The sequence below is a fragment of the Girardinichthys multiradiatus genome, chromosome Y (assembly GCF_021462225.1).
Source record: "Girardinichthys multiradiatus isolate DD_20200921_A chromosome Y, DD_fGirMul_XY1, whole genome shotgun sequence".
In the NCBI taxonomy this organism is placed as follows: domain Eukaryota; kingdom Metazoa; phylum Chordata; class Actinopteri; order Cyprinodontiformes; family Goodeidae; genus Girardinichthys; species Girardinichthys multiradiatus.
The window spans coordinates 28,785,684-28,803,197 of NC_061818.1; the positions used below are offsets into that span (position 1 = coordinate 28,785,684).

General features: G+C 38.4%; 1 protein-coding gene across 5 annotated transcripts; it reads left to right on the top strand.

Moving 5' to 3' along the window:
* Positions 1–1,496: 1,496 nt before the first annotated feature.
* LOC124864896 (GATOR complex protein NPRL3-like) lies at positions 1,497–17,453 on the top strand. Of its 5 annotated transcripts, XM_047359853.1 has the most exons (15): positions 1,497–1,548; positions 1,628–1,884; positions 5,710–5,803; positions 6,995–7,033; positions 7,641–7,788; positions 12,329–12,403; positions 13,042–13,189; positions 13,325–13,406; positions 13,493–13,630; positions 14,456–14,612; positions 14,978–15,084; positions 15,297–15,426; positions 16,367–16,556; positions 16,648–16,840; positions 17,107–17,453. In XM_047359853.1, exons 2-15 carry the CDS (start codon positions 1,689–1,691, stop codon positions 17,270–17,272), a joined length of 1,863 nt encoding a protein of 620 aa, XP_047215809.1. In that variant the 5' UTR covers positions 1,497–1,548; positions 1,628–1,688; the 3' UTR covers positions 17,273–17,453. The 5 variants fall into 5 exon arrangements, with proteins under 5 accessions (XP_047215809.1, XP_047215810.1, XP_047215811.1 ...); XM_047359854.1 differs by having other exon boundaries at positions 1,520–1,884; positions 5,734–5,803; XM_047359855.1 differs by lacking the exon at positions 6,995–7,033 and having other exon boundaries at positions 1,520–1,884.
* The last annotated feature ends 61 nt before the right edge of the window (positions 17,454–17,514 follow it).

Sequence of the window (17,514 nt, forward strand, 5' to 3'; positions counted from 1 at the left end):
TTTGAATTGGGAATTATTGAATGAAAAACTATCTGTGTTTCAAAATAAAAGCCTTTAGACAAGTTTACATGAATATGAAATATCATATCGTCATACAAAACGTTTATTTCTGATATTAATACAGGATCTGTCCACTGCCCTAGTTTGAAGATACAGTGTAACTAATTTAGTCATGGCAGTAACAATTTTCTGGTGGTACTTACTCATAGACTGAATTTGAGTAACAACCTGGAAAGTTAAAAATAAACAATATGTGCCAAAAAAGCACCATCTAACAGAAACACGCTGGTTCTGCCTTTACATGCTGCATAGATGGGTTGAAATGCAGATGCATTTAAATAACTTGCAGTTTCAAATTTTATTAATTGAACTATCATATAGATTTAAAACAGACATAATATAATTAAGACCTTTATTTCTGTTACTTTTGATGATAATGGGTTACAGCTAGTGACAGCACAAAATTAAGTTTCTCAGAAATTCTAAATATGGATTTGTATTAAGAAATTTCAGCCAACAGGAAAGCATATCTACGCAATAAACAGTACATGCACTTAATACTTAGTTGGGCCTTCTTTTGCATTAAATACTGCATCAATGTATCATGCTTTGCTGAGGTGTTAAGATTGCTTTATTGGCGGTCTACAGCTTGTCGGCATCGTTGGCTCTGGTGTCTCGCAGGTTCCTCTTGAAAATATGCCATAGATTGCCTATAGGGTTTAGTTCAGGCAAACTTGCTGACCAGTCAAGCTGGAAAGTTACTTTGGACTTGAGCGAACAAACCAGCACTAACAGGAGACATGATTGCTCAAATCATCACTGACTGTGGAAACCTCTCATAGGACCTCAAGCATATTGGATTTTGTGTTTCTCTACACTCCTCTACTTAAATTTCCAAATGCTAGTTTTTTTTTTAACAAAAAGAAACTTTGGATCACTCAGTAGCAGTCCAGCCATTTTTTTCTCCCAAGGACAAGATAAGATAGTTTTGAACGTGACAGTTCAAGCCTATGTCTTGTATATGTCTGTGTATTATGGCTCTGGAAGCACTCAACTCAGAGTACACCTCTTCTAAATCTCCCTCAAATGCCTGAGTGGGCTTTACCTTACAATCCCCTCAAGTATTCAGTTATACACATTTTTCTAGTACTTTTCCTTCCACTCCACTTCCCTTCAGTACTTGTGGATACAGACAGCACTCTGTGAACAGCTAACTTCTTTAGCAATGGAGGGTTTGTGGCTTGCTCTCTTTAAAAAGGGTACCACTGTCAGCAGTCTTCGCTATGATTGTATAACATGACATTTCTTCATTAAAAATATTTTTTTGTATTAGGTATTATTTTAGTTTTCTATGAAGCTGAATTGTGCATTGTCATAAGTTTGTAGACTGGAAAACGTAAATTTATCTCTTACGTATTTTTCTTTAACAATTTCAAGAGCAGATACATAAAATCATTGGATGCAGGATGGAACATAAAATCGAGTTAATGTTTCCAGCCGAGCTTTTCTTCAGGTAACACACAACAATGTCAACAACAGCTCTATGAGGTAATTGCGCGATTTTGTAGGTTCGAAATTAACTGTAAAGTGATCTCGTTATTCTTCTTATTTTTTTTTTTTATCGTAGATATAAGCGGTAAAAGGAGCTGCAGCTAAATCAAGCTAACGGACCCTTTTGGAATGCTAACATGATGCTAAGCCCATCGGCCGAGTCACCAGATGACAGAAACTCCCTGTACAGTCAGTCACAAAATAACAGACATAAAAGCGGGGAAAAAGCCAGTCCTATCAGCGTCATACTGGTTAGCTCTGGGAGCCGGGGGAACAAACTTTTGTTTCGGTATCCCTTTCAAATAGCTACTGAATGTCCGTCTTCTCTCTCAGGTAGGCGCTGCATTTTCATTAGCATCAACTCAGACTATAGCATGTTTTACCGATTCACACCTGCATGCTACTAGTATCCTAAATGGCATGTATCTACACACCCATAATTAAGTAAACAACACCAGACAAATTTAATTTTGATTATTATTATTATTTTGTAATTGCAACCTGGTGCTTGTAATTAAACCCACTTATTTAACTGATTACCAGCAAATGAGACCACCTCCAGAAAAGCAAGGTTTGACAGTTTTCTAGTCCAGAGCAGGGGTCAGCAACCTTTAATTTTAATGCTTATTCTTTAATAAGACATTTAATCTTCATTCATCTTCTATACCGCTAGTTGCATGGTGGGTCACAGGGGAGCTGGTGCCTATCTCCAGCAGTCTATGAAAGAGAGGCAGGGTACACCCTGGACAGGTCGCCAGTCCACCGCAGGGCAACACAGAGACATACAGGACAAACAGCCATGCACACACTCATTCACAGCTAAAGGCAATTTAGAGAGACCAATTAACCTAACAGTCATGTTTTGGACTAGAGCAAATTATGTCAAAAAGCACATAGTTTACAACCCACTGACAAAAAAATTACTTAAACCTTTTAGAACCAAGGATAAAATGGAGATTTGAACATATTTTGTTATAGTTGTAAAATTGCCAGGAAATGTCCTAAGTCTAAAAGCTTTGGGCAGTCCAAAAGCTTTCCCAGGAGTACTTGAACTTGACATTCCAACATCTGGTTACCAAAAATGAAAATTCCTTACATTATTAATGTCATTCTTTGTGGAAATGTTATGCATATATTGCATGAAAAGGCCTAGGAAAAACTGCTAAAGCTAGCATTTTTTAAGTTACCTTTAATTTTTAAAACAGTTCTTCTATTTTTGGCCAAAGTTATCAAGAGCTACAGTAGAAAAACTTAAAGAGCCACAGGTTGCAGACCCCTGGTCTAGAGCATTCGTGTTTTAACACAATACCAAGCAGGAAAGACAATGGCAATGACCATAGAGATGAATATATTCCATCTCTAAATCTGAGAAAGGTTTTAAGATCATCATTGTACAGAGAGAAAGATTATTTAAAAGTGTAAAACATGTAAGACAGCTGCCTATCACCCCAGAAGTGAACATTTTAGCAAATTTATCTCAAGGTCAGACTGGGCAGTGCTCAGAGAAATTGAAAAACACCCAGGATTTCTATCTCAGATTTTGGAGGTCTCACATTAGCATGTTTAGTATTTAATTCAATTCAGTCTTATTTATATATCACCAACTCACAACAAATGTCATGTCGAGGCACATTACAGAAGTATGCAGTCAATTCAATCCAGTCATATACAAAGATTCAAAGTCAATTACATAAATTTGATCGTAGTTCTAAAACAGTGCAGTCAAGTTCAGTTTATTATTCAAAATGGTAAAAGGTTTGCTATCTAAGGAAACCCAGCCAATTGCATTCAGTGACTGACTTTCAGCAATGACTCCTCTTAAGTAATTGTTAAATTTCAAAGTTTATGACAGGAGTAGACAGTCAGATTTGAGCCAATCTAACAGGACAATGGTGTCAAACACTGCAGAAAAAACAGAAACTGGATGTTGCAAATGTCCAGACCTGGGGCCTCATGTATGAAAAGGTGCACAGCTTTCATACTAGAAGTTTGTGGTAGGCAGAAATTCTGAAATTTGCTGCGCACAAAAAAAAAAAAAAAGATGTACGAAACTTTGCGTAGACATGTTACCGCACACATAACCTTCATACATCCCAATTTGCGGTGAATTTGACATAGCTGCACTTGGACCGCCTGGTTCCCGCCCCTAAATATATATGCAAAGTAGTATAAATAGCCGGAAGTCATCCATCACATGTCCAAATAACCATGGCAACGGTGCTGTGAGAGGCAAAGAACCAAACCTGTTCCGTTCGGTGGAAAAACGCTAAGAGAGACTGTCTACAGACCATGAGGGATGTTTGTAGTGAATTACAGGAAACCAACAACTTCTTGGATGACAACAGTGACTCAAACCTTGCTGGAAAAAAAAATGTTTTGTCTGCTCAAACCCATTTAGTTCTACAATGTCTGTATCTAAACTAAACCGCGCTGTCTAGCTGCTGCACTAAGCTTATTCATAGCTCAATGCTGATCATTATAATGACGTGAATGTGCCTCCTATTCTTTCTATTAGGAAGACTGTCACCACACACACTATGTGAAGTATTTTAAATCTTTAAAACCGCTCAGGATGTCACATAAAAAAAATAGAAAATTGCCTAAGCCAGCCATCATTTATGGAGGTTTGTTCCAAACACAACTATTATTAGATTAATTATAATTATTTTGATAGTATAAAGGAATCATGAGTTGAGGAGGCCATTGTGTCACTGCATTTGCACATCGCACATAGGTTGCACATATATTGAATTACATTTCTATTTATAAAAGCATTTTCACTTGGAGCTGGTGCCCTTATGGAAGTATAAGTACAGTCCACAGCTCTGATTACATTCAGAAATCTTCTCGCTATAAATGAGAGCCACAGTTTAGGCGAATGTTATATATCAGAGTAATATACGGATGAGGACGACCCATAGGGGTGGCATGGCCCAGCTCAGGGATGACTGTTAAAAACCTGACCTGTCAATCAGTCCTTCTGCGATGCTTCAGTTGAAAGGACCGCAGCATAATGAGAACTTTAATTGGTACCGTAGACACACGATTCCTCTTGGTTTCCCTCTGTAACACTGAGGGCAGCTCCGTGCCCTGGGCAATCTAAACCATGTATCATCATGTGCCAGCAGGTCAGTACAATCTCTAAATAAAACTTCTTCCATCCTCCAGCTGTGCCAAAGCCATCATTCCACAGTTATGCCCAACTTTATGCAGCTATTTACGGACATGTGTGATTGTCTACAACTTGTCCACCTTAGGAATCATCACACCTGACTTGTTAAGAATGAATCTGCTGATCAGACAACGTTTTCTTTTTCAGTGAGAATGCAATTTCCCCTTAGATGATTCGCATGCATTTGATGCTCCTCAGCGCACAGATCGATGCGCAATTAAACCCACAGGTGACAAAAACAGAAAGTTTTACAGGTTACGTCCAACTGAGGTTGTTTCCATCATTTTCTGAGGTATGTTACGTTATTGTATGAGGATGTAAATGGGATTCAGTTTGATCGCTTGGGTTTAAACCATAAACCTCAAACTCATGAAAAAACATCAGGTTTGATGCTTCATCAATTAAATAAAGTGGATTTAGAGTTTTAGTTTTCTGTAGTTTATTATTAACGACTGAAAAAGTTTGCGTGGCTTCCGCACATTTTCACGGCAGGTCAAAGGTTTGCGTGGATTTACGCACACTTTCACACAACATTCACTTTTGTACATGCCAAGTTGTGCATAAAACATTGCGCCGCAAGATTTTTGTGCTTAAGTACGCTTCGTACATGAGGCCCCTGGTCCTGACTGAAATGTTTTTGACATTCAGAAAATGACTAAAATGATTGTACAAGTTATTGAAGCATGAGGTGTATGATGTTTTTCCTATGACTGTGCAGCATTCTTAGACAATAACATTATGTATTTTATTGTTGAGTCAACATGTTTTGACTGTTGTATAATCTCATGTCAGAAAACCAGAGTCGAAAAGGTGGCTAAATAATCTTAGTTTCATGTTTTGGGATACAAATTATAGTAACGATCTGATGATTTGATAAAATAAAAGGTTTGTAATGTTTCTTTGACACATTTCTAGGCTGATAATTCTACATCAGTTGAATCACTTGCCTGCTGTCATCTTGTGACTTATAAAAAGCCTTTTTACAGTGACATTACAAATGTGTCCTTCAGCAAAACCACGTAATCCGTATGCACTGAACACAACTGGGGATGTTCTTGAAGAGCAGGATGGTGACTCGAGGTAAAATATTATCTCCATATAAAGTTACATAATTGGTTTAGTAACCTGTGAAAACTCTTCTAATCTTAAATAAAGCTGAACTGTTTTAGCTGTGATACTTTTTACAACCTGAAAAGGGGCAAATAGAGAACAAAACAGTAACAGTATAGTCTATGTATGTTTTTTTTAAATAAATGTAATCTTGAAAATGTATTTTCATCACTTCACACGTCTAAATGTTGCATTTTCAGCTGTCGTTTGATTGTGCTTGCTTTGAACGCATAGAAAATTAAGAAGCCTCTAAAGCCCCACCACAGATGCTTTATTTCCTATGCTTTTCACAGCGTTTGTTCCTCACTTTTGCTTAACACCTTACATTACATTAAGAAACTAAAGATTTTTTTTTACTTGAAAATGAAATGCATGTACCTATAGCATGTGCCCATGCCAGAATTGGGCTACATGTGAATAAATGTATTCACAAAAAAAAAAGATCTTGTAGCAATAAGCCATAGTTGAGAAATAAAGCTGATTACACATCAGCAGACCGTGAACCATGAACCTTACAGTCTTCTCTGTTTTATTCATTTTTATTGTGCTGTCACCTTACAGATGGGGATGCTGGTAATTTTTAGTTGGTTTATGTTGGTTTAAACACTGTAATAAATATTAACAGCTAGGAATAAACATGGTTTTATCAGCCTGTGGAGACGGAGTATAACCGCATGCAACAGGCATAACTTTATTCACTCAAATTTATGTTATGGATTTCACTTCTAAAAAGCTACTAATGTTTGTGCTTGAGTAACTCTTTTATTTTTCTTCAATAGATAGAGCTCTTAAAAGATCTCAGTGAGTGATGGGAATAACATGACGATGGAATAGGGTCAAAAAGAGTGAGGATCATATGGGATAATTGCAATTGATGTTGCAATATTCTACAGAAATTGCAATAGCATCAAATTGATAATCGTTTGATATGTAAACTCACCATACCTACTGGAATGTCCATTACTGACAAAGCTATTTATAGGTATGTGAAATGTACTAGAATCAACATGCAGACCAGCATTTCTACATCACAGTATCACATGTCTGTTTGGGTTGTTTTAATGTCCATTTTCTGCATTTAGCCCAACTGTGTGTTGCATTTTCCCTTCTGTTTGCTTTTTTTGTTCTTCTTTTTTTGGGGGGGCCCAATTCCCATTTCAGGGAGCAATGTCCAGTAACTGACGAACAGTTGGTAGCAGGGTAAGACCGAATCATTCTCAACCACCTCTCCTTCTCCTAGATCACCCCGTGTCCTTTATTTTACACCATCTTTTCTGTTTTCTGTGCCCTGTATCGATCTCCATCCCTGATCTCTGTACAGTTCCTGTAAACAATACACAGAATATAAATCAGTGCTTGCACTAAAATAATCGGTTTAAATGTAAACTGATAATTCAGAACATGTAGACTTGACAAATAAGGACAAAATTCAAATCAAATGCAACAGAATACTTGTCATTGGTTTTTAAAATGGTGGTGGTGGAAAAGGTCCATAGTTTGTTTAATCTTTTTTTCGAGAAGTTAACACCTAAATTTTTATTCCCTTTGATTGCAGCATGAGTTACTTTGGTCAAACCAGCATGAGTTTGTCACATTTCTCATTCATATATCATTCACTGTTTTCTGCCAGGAAGCCTCTTCAATTTCTCACCTCTCAGCAGCCAAATAAGCTTTTATATTATATGTTAGTCAGATGCAACCTATAGACAGGAATGTGAAAATTGTAGCCAGATAATCTGAACTTCTTTCAGTTGTCTCAGCAGCTTCCACTTTGCATTTATACTGAGTCTGTGCTTCCTTACTCGAGGTTTTCTGATAGCACCCTGGCCACCATCCTGGCTACCAAGTCTGACATTTGCGGAAAGAAGTTTGAACTGAAGATTGACAATGTTCGATTTGTGGGTCACCCTACTCTTCTGCAGCATTCTCCCAGCATTCATCCAGCATTCATCCAGGTAGGAAAAAATAAAAAGAAAGAGATTCAGTGAAGGAAGGAATGAAAACAAAGTTTTCTTATATTATTTATTGCTTAGCTTTACCTGTCTTCATCACCTTTATCAAAGTTTAATGTAGTTGGGATCCTATGCGCTGTGCTAATCACAAGGTCAGGCATTCACAGAGCTTTGAATGTCTGAAAATCCCCTTTCTGCCTTCAGTTGCATCCCTTATGGTCCATTCCTTACTTGTCTTGTCCTGGATTTTGACAATTGCAGGACATGTTGCATTGGTGAATTTTTCTGACACTCATTACAATAATACTTTAGAAGTTCACTTTTAATTAATATGTCTTGGGTTATCAGAACTAGTTTTTTATGGAGATAAGCTGATGCCCTGGCCTGGTGTGTACTCATTTCCAGTTTTCTTTAAAGTCTTAAATGACAATGCATATTTTTGTTTATTTCTTCTTTTTTTGGATGAGGACAATAACCCCATAAATCAGGAGACCTGTATCCCAGGTCGTTTAGTTGTTTTGAATCCAACAGAAATGAAGGACTTATTAAAAGTTTTTTTCACCATTTTACTTGATCAGAGATGATCCAGGGAGAATTGTTTCATTGGTGCATCTCTGATTTTTAGCTTTTTTATGTTCATTCAGTAAATTAATATTGTAAGACAGCTTACCAGGGTGGTTTGCCCTCTCAAGGTTGAAGGAGAGCTTCTCCCTCAAGTAGAGGAGTTCAAGAACATCTGGGACATGTTCACAAGTGAGGGGGGAATGGAGCAGGAGATCGACAGACGGATTGTTGCGACCGCAGCAGTAATGCCGACGCTGTGCTGGTCTGTTGCGGTGAAGAGAGAGCTGAGCCCAAAGGGCGAAACTCTCGATTTACAGGTCTGTCTACTTCCCTACCCTCACTTATAGACATGATCTTTGGGTCATGACCGAAAGAACAAGATCCCGGATACAAGCGGCTCCCACGGGAGGTGTTCCAGGCACATCCCACTGGGAGGAAGCCCAGGAGAGGGCCCAGGACACGCTGGAGGGACTATGTCTCCCGGCTGGGCTGGGAACACCTCGGGCTCCCCCTGAGGAGCTGGAGGAGGTGTTTAAGGGAAATGGAAGTCTGGGCATCTCTACTTAATCTGCTGTCCCCGCCACCCAGTCCTGGATAAGTGGAAGAGGACGAGTATGACTTTACGAGAAAAACAATGGTAAAAATATATAATAACAGTTATGATCCTAGCATGTTCACATATTAGTATCTATACTACAAAATCTGATGGACTTATTGTGTTTTCTAGGTAGGATTTTTAATTTATGTGGCAAGCACATTTCAGTTGCCATTTTGTGAGCTTAAAAATCTAAACATGCTTTCCCCAGCATTGTAGTTTAAAATAGTTTGTCATCAGTCACTTTGGGCGTTTTCTTTTTTGTTCCTTTACTCATACAGGTGGCATGGATAAAAAGCTGTTTAATCTTAGTTTAAACTTTTATAATGAAATGTATGTTTCTGTGTTACAAAGACAGTAAAGTAAAGAAGGTTAACTTTAAAAACGGTCAATGTTTGTGCAAAGTGCAGAGTATAAATTATCACCCAGGCCTGCGTTAACTAATGAAAATCTACAGCTTCTGCCTTTGTTAATAGGTCCTTCCTCCCATTAGCACTTGTAATTGCTGTAATTATTGTTGTCTTAAGTACACGCTTCCTAAATGAGATCCACTGTGTTATTTTCGGTTATTTAGTAGCTCCATGCCTGTTAGCACACATCTACTGGGTTCACATGGAACAACACTACTGTAGAAATGACTAATAAACTAAAAAGCAAAACAAGAATCAGATTCTATTTATTTCATATTTCTCTCTGTCATATCTGTTAAAGTACTTTCTTTGAATGACCATTACTTTCTCCTGTAGCTGACATTAGACATTTCCCAAATTGTACCTGTATTATTTTTCCTGCTCTAACTCTCGGACCACTGTGTGGTGTAATGTTTTTTAATGCCAAGAGATAAATCTGTAGCAAAACAACCTGAATAACATCCAGGTCCAAAGACACAGACTTGTTAGCTGGTAGAAATAAAAACAAGCAGACTTATTGTAACTAATAAAACTGATATTATGTTTGATTTGATGTATTTCGGAGATGGAATATTTCCATGTAGTTCTAATTCTACAATACAGCTCATAGCTTTTATGATATCAGTTATAAAGGTGACCATAATGAATTATTTTGTTTGTGTATTAACCCATTAACGTGTTTTCCTTTTACTTATTTTGCTGTGAATCATCTTTCAGTAGCAGATTGATCCTAATATTATCAGCGCCCCCTACTGTACCTTTTTGGTCAGTTGTTCAGCCTGAGGTATTTACTGTTTTTCTGGCAATGATGAGAAGGCCAAGGCAAACTGTGAAGAACAGCACAAAGCTCTCCTATATGCTGACATCATCATGATTTTCTGTGTTTTGTGCATATGCAAACTCCAGATAGTCTACAGATTGTTAGACTTTGACGTTTAAAAATTATTGGGAGAGCTTTCAATAAACTGTAAGGTGCTAAAATAACACCTTGAAATGAACGGGATATACAGGTCCTTCTCAAGATATTAGCATATTGTGATAAAGTTCATTATTTCCCATAATGTCATGATGAAAATTTAACATTAATATATTTTAGATTCATTGCACACTAACTGAAATATTTCAGGTCTTTTATTGTCTTAATACGGATGATTTTGGCATACAGCTCATGAAAACCCAAAATTCCTATCTCACAAAATTAGCATATTTAATCCGACCAATAAAAGAAAAGTGTTTTTAATACAAAAAACGTCAACCTTCAAATAATCATGTACAGTTATGCACTCAATACTTGGTCGGGAATCCTTTTGCAGAAATGACTGCTTCAATGCGGCGTGGCATGGAGGCAATCAGCCTGTGGTACTGCTGAGGTCTTATGGAGGCCCAGGATGCTTCGATAGCGGCCTTTAGCTCATCCAGAGTGTTGGGTCTTGAGTCTCTCAACGTTCTCTTCACAATATCCCACAGATTCTCTATGGGGTTCAGGTCAGGAGAGTTGGCAGGCCAATTGAGCACAGTGATACCATGGTCAGTAAACCATTTACCAGTGTTTTTGGCACTGTGAGCAGGTGTCAGGTCGTGCTGAAAAATGAAATCTTCATCTCCATAAAGCTTTTCAGCAGATGGAAGCATGAAGTGCTCCAAAATCTCCTGATAGCTAGCTGTATTGACCCTGCCCTTGATAAAACACAGTGGACCAACACCAGCAGCTGACACGGTACCCCAGACCATCACTGACTGTGGGTACTTGACACTGGACTTCTGGCATTTTGGCATTTCCTTCTCCCCAGTCTTCCTCCAGTTTCTGGCACCTTGATTTCCGAATGACATGCAGAATTTGCTTTCATCCGAAAAAAGTACTTTGGACCACTGAGCAACAGTCCAGTGCTGCTTCTCTGTAGCCCAGGTCTGGGGAATGCGGCACCTGTAGCCCATTTCCTGCACACGCCTGTGCACGGTGGCTCTGGATGTTTCTACTCCAGACTCAGTCCACTGCTTCCGCAGGTCCCCCAAGGTCTGGAATCGGCCCTTCTCCACAATCTTCCTCAGGGTCCGGTCACCTCTTCTCGTTGTGCAGCGTTTTCTGCCACACTTTTTCCTTCCCACAGACTTCTCACTGAGGTGCCTTGATACAGCACTCTGGGAACAGCCTATTCGTTCAGAAATTTCTTTCTGTGTCTTACCCTCTTGCTTGAGGGTGTCAATAGTGGCCTTCTGGACAGCAGTCAGGTCGGCAGTCTTACCCATGATTGGGGTTTTGAGTGATGAACCAGGCTGGGAGTTTTAAAGGCCTCAGGAATCTTTTGCAGGTGTTTAGAGTTAACTCGTTGATTCAGATGATTAGGTTCATAGCTCGTTTAGAGACCCTTTTAATGATATGCTAATTTTGTGAGATAGGAATTTTGGGTTTTCATGAGCTGTATGCCACAATCATCCGTATTAAGACAATAAAAGACCTGAAATATTTCAGTTAGTGTGCAATGAATCTTAAATATATGAATGTTAAATTTTCATCATGACATTATGGAAAATAATTAACTTTATCACAATATGCTAATATTTTGAGAAGGACCTGTATAGCCAGCCCAGGCAGGCTTTTTTCTGTTTCTGTTTATTATTTCTGTTCCTTTATATTAGCACAAAAATAATCTATTAGCCATTTAAAATCAAGCGATAAGATATCTAGCTTTCTTTTTTTCCAGACATGTTTATGTGTGTCTCTGTTTCTCTGAAAATTGGATTTCATATAATTCTGCTTTGTTTGAAAATAGATGTTGACATTTGATTTGTTTCTTTTTCTATTTTTGTGATATTTCTGTTTTAAGACAAGTAATTCAATAAATTTAAGCAACTTGTGTAAAAATATCATTTAATAGTCATTTTTACTATTGTATTATTTAATATCTAAAATTTGCTCTCAGATAAAAGCTGATTTTTTTTGTGGCTTATAAGATTTGGTCTTTCATAATTTCAGGTTTCCAAAACCGATCCTTCGCCCAAGAGAGACATGCCTACAATGATCTTGTTTAATGTGGTTTTTGCACTAAGGGTAAGAAAATCTTTATTAAAAATGTAGATTTTAAAATGTCATTCTGTATGTAATTGAAAATAATAATATGGCTTTGGAGCAATATCTATTTGAGCATTCAAAGGTTCTGATGTTTTTACCAATACGTTTTAAAATATTTTATCTGACTAAGGGTGGGACATGTTAAGTCAGTCTTCTGGTACTCTGTATTTTTTTGAATAAGAGGGGTGTGTGTGATAACGCTCCACTATCAGTGACTGCATGAGAACTCGAGGAGGAGAGGGCAGTTTATTCTGCTTAATCATGCTGATCAACAAGGCCCAGCCCGGTTCCTGCCCATGCTGAGTCATGGTTCTCTGTAAGTCCCAGGAAGGCTCAGAAGAGCCGAAAAGTGCGCCGTCAGCTTTTGTCCATAATATCTGCCCGGTTTAAATGACTGTGCTGTAAACACCCATAAAAAGAACCAAACGTCCTTTATAATATTTCTACTATTGCTTCTTTTCATTTGGATATTTTAATGTGCATTGTTTTCTATTCTCATTGGACGTTAAATCTGAAAATGCTTTCCAGTCACCTGAGCAACACAAGAAGGAACTGGGAGTTACTGATTAATACTTCAAACATGGAAAACACTTTCTTCATGTCGTTTGTGTCTTCAGGCAAACGCCGACCCGTCTGTAATCAGCTGCATGCACAACCTGTCTCGGCGCATCGCTATAGCCCTTCAGCATGAGGAGCGCCGTTGCCAGTATCTGACCAGAGAAGCCAAGCTAATGCTGGCCATGCAAGACGAGATCACCACTATGAGTGAGAGAATCTCTCTGTTCTTGCACCATCTCTGAAGCGCCGTCTCAATCAAACATTCTAGTTTTGAAGTATTAATTGTGTTCTGTTTTATTCTCTATCTAATACTTAATAACTGTGCTTCATCTCTGCTATTAGCATATGGAAACCCTCAGTCCCCATTTAAACAAATTCTTCCAAAATGTAAACTAGCCAGGGACTTGAAGGAGGTCCACGACAGGTGGGAAGCAAATAAATATATCTGCTTTATTATTTTTTCCAGGTGTCGAACAAATCCACAGATTGTGATTTTTTTTTACTTTGCAGACTTTGTACAACCGGTGTGGTACGGCTACATATTAACAACTGGCTGGAGGTCAGCTTCTGCTTACCTCATAAGATCCACAGGGTTGGTGTTAACTACATCCCCCCAGAGGCATTAGAGCGCAGTCTGAAGGCCATAAGGTATATTGATTAATTCACACATTCTATGTTTTCTATTTGTAATATTTTATTTTTCTAGCAGTGTACACGAACAAACTCATTTGTTGTAAATGACTTAGGAAAACTGATCTGTGTCAAATAAAGCTGAACACACATTTTTAAATATCCCTCTCCCCTCTGTGGAAGGCTTTTTATCAGGTGTTAATAATGACCACATTTTGAAAATATTTACTCTTTATTTTTCTAGTTATAACAGATTTAATTTACTTTTAAAATATGTATATTTCAGCAAGTACAAATCAGTTGTCAAATGGAGTTACCGGTAAGTCATACAAAACACAGTCCCTTAAATTTAGTACACTACAAAGTAGTACTACAAGGTAGTATACTGAAAAAAATGCCATAGGTCGACCAACCACTGCAGAAATGTACTGAATCACACAGCATGGTCCATTTCTCCCTTTGATCCATGCTGATCCCTCAGCTATTACGCTACATGTTGCTTTGCCTTGTTTCTGACAGAAAGAAGGCAAAAAAGATATTTTTTATTGTTGTTGTTAGAAGTTCATCTTTTTCAGTTATGGTCAAATTGTGCCCTCCATGTTCTTTAGGCTCAACTATGTTTCTTAATGCTTAAGGCTTCTTAATGTTGAAATATTTTCTGTAGGCCATACTGCCACCTGTAGGAAGTTTAGAAAACTTGCTGTTGTTTTGAAAAACATTCATGTCTCTTTTTTTATTCTGTCTTTTCAAAGTAAAATTAAAGTAAAACATTTTCAGACTTTCCTGTTCCCTTACAAGAGATTCTGTGGCTTGAGAAGTAATTGGTTTTCTGTGACCCTGCAGGCCTTATCATGCCCTGCTGCTGCTAGAAAGTGAGAAGGCACTATTGGGCCAGCTTCCTCTGGACTGCTCGCCTGCGATGGTGCGCCTGATCAAGACCTGTTCAGCAGTGAAAAACCTACAGCAGCTAGCCCAAGACGCTGACCTGGCCTTACTTCAGGTGCTCAACAAATACACAGCCTTCGTCGCTCTGAAATCATACTTTAACATTTCAAGCCATGTCTTAAATCTGAAAGCAATTTAGGGATTAAACACCTTTTGCATTTTACATTATGTACAATAAATCTGTTTAACAAATAGAGCATATCTAAGAAAGTTTAAATAAAAATCCATGTTACAACTGAAACTTAAAGAAATACTTGGACTTAGAGGACCCTTTTAGATGTTTAGTGAGTTATGTCAAAAATTGAATTCATAAAAAAAAAACCCAGTGTTGCATGTTTAGCTACCTACTGCCATCTAGTGGGATATATATATATATATATATATATATATATATATATATTATTTTTTCTTGTCACTCAGATCTTCCAAATTGCTGCTCACTTGGTTTATTGGGGCAAGGCGATCATCATCTTTCCTCTGTGTGAGAATAACGTCTATATGCTCTCTCCTCATGCCAACATCTCTCTGTAAGTGTCTGAAATCCAGCCTGTAGAACTGGTAAAACATAATATAGCTGGGCCCTTGGATTTTTAGATGCCCCAATTGCTAATTGTGGTCCTCCTCTAACAAGAATTACTCATTTGAAACCTTGTGTAAAGTTAGCAGTTAACATACTGGAACTATGTCCGTATAAAATCTCGGTCATGTATAAATGCATTTATTATTCCTTCCTAACCAGTTACTCCCCTTTGGCTGAGCATTTTGCTCAGCAGTTTTCTGGCTATGATCTGCCCTCCATGTTGGCCAAATTCTCGCTACCGGTCTCACTGGCAGAATTCAGAAACCCTCTGGAAGCTCCTGCACAGGAGGTAAGATAATTGCTGTAGTTATATGGGCTAATGGTTTGTTAGGTCATGATGTCCATGTTTACTTTTAGCTCCATAAACATTTGTGGAGACACTTTTCTGCTTGTTTTATGGTATGTTCCTGCTCCAACACACCTGATTCGGATTAATTATTCCAGGTTTTTAAAGCTGTACTACAACATGCTCTAATACAAAACGCGCCCTCTATTGGTCATCATATAGAATGCAGGTTTAAAACAACTTAAAAAACCCTCGGTTTTGGTCCGTTATACAAAGATGGATAATTAATCCAACGTATATTTCATTGCTGGTATAACCCATTTTATTTTCAATAATCAAAAAAATTAAAACTTTAGAAGTAGATTGACATGAACATTATTTTTCTCAGAATAAAGCTGTTTTAGAGCCATGCATCCATTGTCTATACCTCCTAATCCTTGCAGGGCCCCTAGGAGGGTTGGGAAGGTGGGTTGGAGGGATCTGGTGTCCATCTCCAGCAGTCATTGGGCGTGAGAGGGGGTACATGCTGTGCAGGTCACCAGTCCATAATAGGCAACACAGGACAGACTACCATGTACATATACACACACTCATACCTAAGGCCAATTCAGTGAGACCAATTAACCTAACAATCATGTATGTGAACCATGGGAGGAAGCTGGAGAACCCGGAGAAAACCAAAGCAAGCAAAAGTAAAATCAGAGGTTTCAGGTTAATTTTGGATTTCAATGCAAATTAAGACTTTTTATTGTAAAAGGTTGAAAATCTAATTGACCCATGCTGTTTTTCAGGGTGGTTGAGGTTGTTATAATTTGCTCAGACACATTATCTGAAATTCACTGCGCCATTTGTTGTAGATCAATGTCACAGCTTGGGGTCTTGTTTTGAGCTTGTATGCTACCATCAGTTAATTTAAAAAGGGCTCTGCTCTGTCTCTAACTAGGTCCAGCTGATCCAGATGGTGGTGTGGATGCTCCAGCGCCGCCTGCTCATCCAACTACACACTTACGTTTGCCTTTTAATACCACCTAGTGAAGATGAGCCTGCACAAAGGGAGGAAGAACTTCCACTGGCTGCTCGAGTTGGAGGTCGCAGTCTCAGCACTCCAAGCGCTCTCAGTTTTGGTTCTCCAAGTAAGATCTTCCCACCCTCTACCTCTCTACTCTCAGATAAAAAAAGAGGTCAAAGAGAATAATTGACAGTCCACCTCCTTCATGTTTGCAGCCAGCAGTGATGACATGACCTTAACTAGTCCCAGTATGGAGAACTCCAGTGCTGAGCTGCTGCCCGGCGGAGACTCTCCTTTGAATAAAAGGATGACAGAAACGCTCCTTACAAGCCTGTCAGAGCATGAAAGGCAGATTATACTGAACATCCCAGCAACGCAAAATCCAGAGGATCTGCGAATGTTTGCGAGGTTTGTACCAAAAGTTAAGTTTAACCATGTCATTGTTTGGCTGCATTTTCAGGTGTAAAAGCAAATCAAAGACACTCCTTTTATATTTTGTTCACATGTTTGTGTATTGACTGCAAATTGCATGGCTTTAGTCCACTCTGTGCAGATTTTATCTATATGTATCTTGCACCAGAAATGTAGAAATCAGTCTTTTTGCAAGAGCTTACAAACTGCAGCAGACTGAGAAAATTTATTTCATTGTGCACGGTTTGTTGACTGCTTTTTAGGCTGCTGCACTATTTTCGGGGACATCACCACCTGGAAGAAATCATGTACAATGAGAACATGAGGCGATCGCAACTCAAGACGCTGTTCGACAAGTTCCGGAGCGTCCTTATTGTGACAAACCACGAAGATCCCATTATTTCCATCTTTCAGTCACCCATGGAGTAGACTTTCAGACCAACTGGAAATTATGACAGTTTGAGAGCTGGTTACTCTGCAGCGTTCTCAGACTCAAGGAGGGTTTACAGCAGTGACACAACGGCATTAATATTTGAAGAGTTACAAAATATAGAGTATTTTTTATCTTGGAAACGTTTGTTTACAATATTAAATTATTTTATGCCAGCCAGACATGCCTTATGGGTTAACTGTGAATGGTGGAAGGGCTGTCGAACTGGGAGTCTGACACA

What these genes read in the sequence shown, in the direction of transcription:
- LOC124864896 (XM_047359853.1), top strand. Translation starts at nt 1,689, where the DNA reads ATGATGCTAAGCCCATCGGCCGAGTCACCAGATGACAGAAACTCCCTG. An exon ending in ATGTGGTTTTTGCACTAAGG is followed by an intron (nt 12,404 to 13,041) that starts GTAAGAAAATCT and finishes TTGTGTCTTCAG; the next exon opens with GCAAACGCCGACCCGTCTGT. An exon ending in TCTCAGTTTTGGTTCTCCAA is followed by an intron (nt 16,557 to 16,647) that starts GTAAGATCTTCC and finishes TCATGTTTGCAG; the next exon opens with CCAGCAGTGATGACATGACC.